This window comes from Eretmochelys imbricata, chromosome 1 (assembly GCF_965152235.1).
Source record: "Eretmochelys imbricata isolate rEreImb1 chromosome 1, rEreImb1.hap1, whole genome shotgun sequence".
NCBI classification, from domain to species: Eukaryota; Metazoa; Chordata; order Testudines; family Cheloniidae; genus Eretmochelys; species Eretmochelys imbricata.
In genome coordinates this window covers 218474723-218483007 of record NC_135572.1, presented here as the reverse complement: position 1 = coordinate 218483007, position 8285 = coordinate 218474723, and the positions used below count along the sequence as shown (strand labels likewise).

The 8285-nt window shown below is 50.3% G+C and overlaps 1 protein-coding gene across 1 annotated transcript in view; it reads left to right on the top strand.

Moving 5' to 3' along the window:
* The first annotated feature begins 1037 nt into the window (after positions 1 to 1037).
* The window catches only part of LOC144268587 (scavenger receptor cysteine-rich type 1 protein M130-like), a 73984-nt gene continuing 66736 nt past the window's right edge, over positions 1038 to 8285 (top strand). Inside the window, 1 exon segment of the mRNA XM_077823615.1 lies at positions 1038 to 1126. Within this exon segment, the coding sequence (XP_077679741.1) occupies positions 1038 to 1126 (89 nt within the window).

Sequence of the window (8285 nt, the reverse complement as noted above, 5' to 3'; positions counted from 1 at the left end):
TAAACATTACATGAATATATTGTCTCATACAATAGAATTAAAATTTATAATCCCAATTCCATGATGAGATATAATGTACCATAATTAAAACTATCTTTAGCTATCTTTTCCTCAAAAATCCAATTAAAATAAAAAAATATGATTATTTGATTTTTTTAAAAGAAGTCATTGATTTTTATCCACCCTGACAGTTGGGCAGGGTAGGGGGAGGATTGGTCCCCAGCTGGAGGGAGGCAGGGGCCAGGGGCAAGATGAGCACAGCGAGGCATGGCGGGAGGATTAGTCCCTGTTGACTGGACCAAGGCAGGGTCTGAGGACAAAAGCACTGTGGGGTGGGAGCTAGGATTGGTCCTTGGAGCAAGAGAGGGGCTGGGGGTAAACTGCAAGGGCATCAGGGCAAACAGGATCCCCCCAACCCCTGCCCACATAGAGTGGGTACCTATCTTTGGCCCTGGTTCTAGCCCATTCTCTTTGTCTCGCTCTGCACCAAGCTGAGGGTGGGGGTGCACTGAGCACAGGGCTGGGTGTGAAGGAGCAGGCTGGGGGTTGGGGTGCAGGGTCTGAGCAGGAGCTAGAATGAGGGAGGGAGCTGAGGGTTGAGTCAGGAGGTTGGGGTGTGGAGCACTTACCTGGGGCAGCTCCCATTTGGTGTGAGGAGTGCAGGTGGGTATGTGGGGGAAGGATGCAGGAGCTCCCGTTTGGTGCTCTGGGTGGGGGTGGAGATGTGTGGGGGGTGCAGGAGTCAGGACTGGGGACTGGGTGTGTGTGAGGGGGTACAGGAGTCAGGGCAGGGGGCTGAGAGGGTGGGCTGGGGTCATGGTGTTGCTCCTAGCCCCCTGCCCTGAGCAGCTCACGGCAGGGGGCTGGAGGGGGTATGCCCCGATTCCACCCCCTTCCCCAAGGCCCCGTCCCTGCCTCTTCTCTGCTTCCTCCCTGGCTCTGGCAAAGAGCTGATCGGCGGCAGGGAGAGGGATGGAAGTAGCAAGCTGGGGGAAGAGGCTGGGGAGGGGGGAGTTTGGTTGCTGTCAGAGCCTGCCATGCAGGAGAGAGCAGGGGGCGGAGAAGAGCGGCTGGCCGGGGCCCCTTCAGAGCATGGGCCCGGCGCCCTGGCGCCACTGGAGCCAGGGTAAATTTGCTACTGAACTGAACGATCTAGGTACTCGTACGGCCCCGTCATTGTAATATTTCAGCCTCTCCCAGACATTCATCAATTTACCTCACATCATCCCGGTGAGTTACGTAAGTATCATTGTCCCCAGCGTACAGCTGGGGAGCTGAGGCACAGAGAGGTTAATAATTTAGCCTCAGACGGTGCTTTGGGATAACCCAGGCCAGTAAGGCCTTCAGACAACATCTGCCTTGCAACGCTGGCTGCCTTAAATGCGATGTTGCTGTGGCTCACTACTGGCTGAGACCATTAATGCCTTGCTATGGAAGAGCACAGAGCTGTCCTCACTCAAATGATCCGTTGTTAGGCCCATGCCCAAGAAGCCATGATGTGAAGCTCTCATTCCCCTGCCTTTACTCTCCATGTTCTGGGTAATTTCATTGAGCAAATTGTGGAGAAGCTACTCTGACGTCACCTGAGGTCTCCTGCTGTACCTGAGTTATTTTAGTCAGGAGAAATCCTGGGCATGGGATGGAAACTGCTCTGATTTCATGAGTTGATGGTCTCCTAACCATGCTGGCTCTCTTAGCTCTGCCGTCAACTTCTGACACTCTTGACTCTGGTTTTGTGGCTTTGCCTGCATGTTATGGCTGGGGTGCAGGGTACTGCCCTAAAATGACTCCATTCCTTCCTTCCACAGAGACCCCGAGGGTCAAGGAAGACAGGGCGAGGAGAAACATTAAAGTTGTCAATTTTGTTATTTTTGTCAAAAATTTGAATTTAAACATAAAAAAAGGGGGGGGGGAAATGTCCAACAAAGGTTCGTCGCACTCTGCCCCTGTTCTTCTCCCGGCTCTGGTGCTGGGTAACGGCCCATCGACCCTGCAGGAGATCTTTTGTGCCCTTCTGCTAGGCTCTGTTCTGTAACCGCTCGTGTCCAGAGTCTGTTCGGCCTCTGGGGAATAGCGTGATGCATGAGATGTCTTGGACCATGGCACTATCAGGATGTTTCTTTTCCATCTCACATGAATGCTGCAGTCCCATACTCTAGCATTTTTTGTGGTCTTAGCTGAGAGCCAGCTGGCTGAAAATGGTGATACTGGTAGCTCAGGGAAATGCCTGAAAAATGTGCGGTGATGCTGTTATCTTCCATCATTGAAGTGGTTTCCCAATCTGTCAGTGAGGTTTTCAATGTGTGTGACTTCTAAGTCCCCCACTGATCCTCAACCCCATCAGTTCCCAGTGCCTGATGCCCGGTTCCTTTTGTGTTTTGATACATGAGTTGAATGATTTGTCAGTGAAATGGACTCATTACAGGTATCCGTGGCTGTGTGATCTTCTCACTGCATGACCTTCACGTGCTTTACATTGGCATACTGCAGCCCTTCTTTTCACTCACTTAATTCTGTTGGTCAGAGGCAGTAGAGCCCACCAGGTCTCTGTTGTTTGTTTTGGCTTCTTCTTTACAGCAGTGTGCAATTCCAGGCCTTACCCTATGATCCCCTCTGTTGTCTGGGTCCTGGATAAATACAGGACTCTCCCTCTTTCCCTTTGTGACTGCTGAGATGCTCCTGCCACACATCTCCCAATAACCGGATCATAAATACTACAAGCTACACAAGATCCTGAGAGGAGGTACGCTAAGGGCTGCATTAGGGAGGCTGTGTTGGTGAGTATCTGAGTGTCTGTTGCGGGGACAGTTTGACAGTTTGACCGTGTGCTTGATTGGTGGTTTGAAAAGTATGAATTGGGAGTGCTTTGTTCCAGGTGAGCTTTGAGTGGGCCTGACTGTTATAAAAAGCCAGTCAGCTGTGAACCAGCTGAGCAGCGAACAGCAGAGAGGCTAACAGAGGGAGTTTGCCCGGGATCTGCCTGAGAGGAGGGCCCACTGAGGCTTACATCTTGCCGGCTTCTCTGAGTAGTCACTACAACTCCTGAGGAAGCTCGTAGAAGGAAGGTAATATGGATGGGGAGTGTTCAGCTGTTGTGACCTGCACTGGATGTGCCATGTTCGTCTTTCTTTCACAGGACAGAAGTGACTTTTGTCTGTACAAAGTGCAAGCTGGTCTCCATATTGGAAGAGAAGGTTCAAGGTCTGGAGAAACAAGTATCGACCCTGCGTTGCATAAGAGAAACTGAAGATTTCCTGGACAGACGTCAGGATATGCTTCTACGGACACAATGTTCTGAAGATTCAGAAGAGGCTGCGCAGTGGGGACAGGAGGACAGTGAAGCAATTTGGCAGCAGGCGACTTCCAGAAGAAGAAAGGGGAGCTTCCATGTACCAGCAACGCAGATACAGGAAAGCAACCCTTTTCATGTTCTCTCCACAGTTAATAATGCTGAGAATGGACTAGATGATACATCTGAGGGAAGGGAACAGAAGGAGACTATGACGTTTGAAAGGAATGAGATGCACTGTCCTAGGGATGGGGGTTCCACGACCACTGCTCCCAAGAGAAGGAGGCGGGTGGTGGTGGTTGGGGACTCTCTCCTCAGGGAGACTGAGTCATCTATCTGCCGCCCTGACCGGGAAAACCGAGAAGTCTGCTGCTTGCCAGGAACTAGGATTCACGATGTGACTGAGGGATTGTCGAGACTCATCAAGCCCTCGGATCACTACCCCTTCCTGCTTCTCCATGTGGGCATCAATGATACTGCCAAGAATGACCTTGACTGGATCACTGCAGACTACGTGGCTCTGGGAAGAAGGATAAAGGAGTTTGAGGCGCAAGTGGTGTTCTCGTCCATCCTCCCCGTGGAAGGAAAAGGCCTGGATAGGGACCGTCGAATCGTGGAAGTCAACGAATGGCTACGCAGGTGGTGTCGGAGAGAAGGCTTTGGATTCTTTGACCATGGGATGGTGTTCCATGAAGGAGGAGTGCTGGGCAGAGATGGGCTCCACTTAACGAAGAGAGGGAAGAGCATCTTTGCGAGCAGGCTGGCTAACCTAGTGAGGAGGGCTTTAAACTAGGTTCACCGGGGGAAGGACACCAAAGCCCTGAGGTAAGTGGGGAAGTGGGATACCGGGAGGAAGCACAAGCAGGAGAGTGTGAGAGGGGAGGGCTCCTGCCTCATACTAAGAAAACAGGACAAACAGCAAGTTATCTCAAGTGCCTATACACAAATGCAAGAAGCCTGGGAAAGAAGCAGGGGGAACTGGAAGTCCTGGCACAGTCAAGGAATTATGATGTGATTGGAATAGCAGAGACTTGGTGGGATAACTCACATGACTGGAGTACTGTCATGGATGGATATAAACTATTCAGGAAGGACAGGCAGGGCAGAAAAGGTGGAGGAGTTGCACTGTATGTAAGAGAGCAGTATGACTGCTCAGAGTTCTGGTATGAAACTGCAGAAAAACCTGAGTGTCTCTGGATTAAGTTTAGAAGTGTGAGCAACAAGGGTGATGTCATGGTGGGAGTCTGCTATAGACCACAGTACCAGGGGGATGAGGTGGACAAGGCTTTCTTCTGGCAACTAACTAACTAGATCCCAGGCCCTGGTTCTCATGGGAGACTTCAATCACCCTGATATCTGCTGGGAGAGCAATACAGCGGTGCACAGACAATCCAGGAAGTTTTTGGAAAGTGTCGGGGACACTTTCCTGGTGCAAGTGCTGGAGGAACCAACGAGGGGCAGAGCTCTTCTTGACCTGCTGTTCACAAACCGGGAAGAATTAGTAGGGGAAGCAAAAGTGGATGGGAACCTGGGAGGCAGTGACCATGAGACGGTCGAGTTCAGGATCCTGACACAGGGAAGAAAGGAGAGCAGCAGAATACAGACCCTGGACTTCAGAAAAGCAGACTTTGACTCCCTCAGGGAACTGATGGGCAGGATCCCCTGGGAGAATAACATGAGGGGGAAAGGAGTCCAAGAGAGCTGGCTGTATTTTAAAGAAACATTATTGAGATTACAGGGACAAACGGTTTCATCCCGATGTGTAGAAAGAATAGTAAATATGGCAGGCAACCAGCTTGGCTTAAGAGTGAAATCCTTGCTGATCTTAAACACACAAAAGAAGCTTACAAGAAGTGGAAGATTGGACAAATGACCAGGGAAAAGTATAAAAATATTGCTCAGGCATGCAGGAGTGAAATCAGGAAGACCAAATCACACTTGCAGTTGCAGCTAGCAAGAGATGTTAAGAGTAACAAGAAGGGTTTCTTCAGGTATGTTAGCAACAAGAAGAAAGTCAAGGAAAGTGTGGGCCTCTTACTGACTGAGGGAGGCAACCTCATGACAGAGGATGTGGAAGAAGCTAATGTACTCAATGCTTTTTTTGCCTCTGTCTTCACGAACAAGGTCAGCTCCCAGACTACTGCACTGGGCAGCACAGCATGGGGAGGAGGAGACCAGCCTTCTGTGGAGAAAGAAGTGGTTCAGGACTATTTAGAAAAGCTGGATGAGCACAAGTCCATGGGGCCAGATGCGCTGCATCTGAGAGTGTGAAAGGAGTTGGCGGATGTGATTACAGAGCTATTCGCCATTATCTTTGAAAACTCATGGCGATCGGGGGAGATCCCGGATGACTGGAAGAAGACTAATGTAGTGCCATCTTTAAAAAAGGGAAGAAGGAGGATCCTGAGAACTACAGGCCAGTCAGCCTCACCTCAGTCCCTGGAAAAATCATGGAGCAGGTCCTCAAGGAATCAATTTGAAGCACTTAGAGGAGAGGAAAGTGATCAGGAACAGTCAGCATGGATTCACCAAGGGCAAGTCATGCCTAACTAACGTAATTGTCTTCTATGATGAGATAACTAGCTCTGTGGATGAGGGGAAAGCAGTGGACGTGTTGTTCCTTGGCTTTAGCAAAGCTTTTGACACGGTCTCCCACAGTATTCTTGCCAGCAAGTTAAAGAAGTATGGGCTGGATGAATGGACTATAAGGTGGATAGAAAGTTGACTAGACTGTCGGGCTCAACGGGTAGTGAACAATGGCTCCATATCTAGTTTGAAGCCAGTATCAAGTGGAGTGCCCCAAGGGTCGGTCCTTGGGCCGGTTTTGTTCAATATCTTCATTAATGATCTGGAGGATGGTGTGGATTGCACCCTCAGCAAGTTTGCAGATGACACTAAACTGGGAGGAGAGGTAGATACGCTGGAGGGTAGGGATAGGATACGGGGGACCTAGACAAATTAGAGGATTGGGCCAAAAGAAAATCTGATGAGGTTCAAGAAGGACAAGGACAGAGTCCTGCACTTAGGAAGGAAGAATCCCATGCACTGATACAGACTAGGGACCGAATGGCTCGGCAGCAGTTCTGCAGAAAAGGACCTAGGGGTGACAGTGCACAAGAAGCTGGGTATGAGTCAACAGTGTGCCCTTGTTGCCAAGAAGGCCAATGGCATTTTGGGATGTATAAATAGGGGCATTGTCAGCAGATCGAGGGACGTGATCATTCCCCTCTATTCGACATCGGTGAGGTCTCATCTGGAGAGGGGAGCGATAGCTCAGTGGTTTGAGCATTAGCCTGCTAAACCCAGGGTTGTGAGTTCGGTCTTTGAGAAGGCCATTCATGGATCTGGGACAAAAATTGGGGATTGGTGCTGCTTTGAGCAGCGGCTTGGACTAGATGACCTCCTGAGGTCCCTTCCAACCCTGATATTCTGTGAACTGTGTCCAGTTTTGGGACCCACACTACAAGAAGGATGTGGAAAAATTGGAAAATGTCCAGGGGAGGGCAACAAAAATGATTAGGGGACTGGAACACATGACTTATGAGGAGAAGCTGAGGGATCTGGGATTGTTTATTCTGCGGAAGAGAAGAATGAGGGGGGATTTGATAGCTGCTTTCAACTACCAGAAAGGGGGTTCCAAAGAGGTTGGATCTAGACTGTTCTCAGTGGTAGCAGATGACAGAACAAGGAGTAATGGTCTCAAGTTGCAGTGGGGGAGGTTTAGGTTGGATATTAGGAAAAACTTTTTCACTAGGAGGGTGGTGAAACACTGGAATGCGTTACCTAGGGAGGTGGTGGCATCTCCTTCCTTAGTTTTTAAGGTCAGGCTTGACAAAGCCCTGGCTGGGATGATTTTAGTTGGGGATTGGTCCTGCTTCGAGCAGGGGGTTGGACTAGATGACCTCCTGAGGTCCCTTCCAACCCTGATATTCTATGATTCTATGACACCTGTTCTGAAGGAGACGGCCTTGGAGCAGCTGTCACAGCTCTGCCACGTCTGGCAAACTGCCCCTGGTGATGGGATTTTGATGAGGTGGGGCCCAGTCTCCAGATAACATGAAAAGCTCCAAACACCTAGTGAATTTGAGCCTTTGATTGGCAGCCTGCCCCACTTGTCCACCTCCTGGGGCAGAAAAACCAATCAGAGCTGTGTCAAGGAGAGCTCACCCCCACTCCCGGTAACGTTGCCAGCACCTTCTTCCATTATCAGTCAGTTCTTCAATTCTCTGACCTGTGTTCTGGTTATTCAGGGTCAGGGGCTGCACTGTGCTGTACTGGCCCTGGCATGGTGAGCCGCTGACAAGGACTGTAGTTAAGGCAGAGCTGGGGTAGGTACCGCATGGTTCCTGGTCTTTGCCGCTCTCTGGATGGGTGAGAGAGAACTTCCTGTGCTGAGTCAGAGTTCTTGCCACTCAGTAAGATGGCTTCTGTCTGGGGAAACACCTTGTTGTTTGTTGCCAAGGAGCTCACACTGTGGCACTTTGGCCTTCATGAGGTAGGGGTGGCAAAGTGCCAGAGATGCCTGCGTTAGAGCTGTTTCCTGCAAGGCCGCCTTTCTGTTTGGTACCACAAGTGCTGCGATGGGCTGATTTCAGATTCCATTCTAAACGCCTCTGTTAGGCCTGTTCTAACACACACCTACACACGGCTCCTTCAGGCTGGATTTTACCTTTGATTGCTCCCCTGCCCCCAGCTGCTTTTCCACTCAATGTCGGCTATGTTGTTTTCCTGGTTAACTTGCTGCTGTCTCCTGGAAAGCTTGTGTTCTACGGCCAATGTGCTGCTCTTCACTGTAGAGAAGAGACAGGTTTCAGCTGCACGGACTATTAAGGAGATTCTGTATTCAGACAGATGGAAATGGCCAGGACCCTGTGATTCTCTCTTGCTCCCAGACTGACTAATGCAGCCTGTGCTGCCTGGAGTTACCACACAGGGCAGTCCTAGCACTGGCCTGGGCAGAGAGTCCTGGAGTGGGTTGCTACCTACACTACGGTAT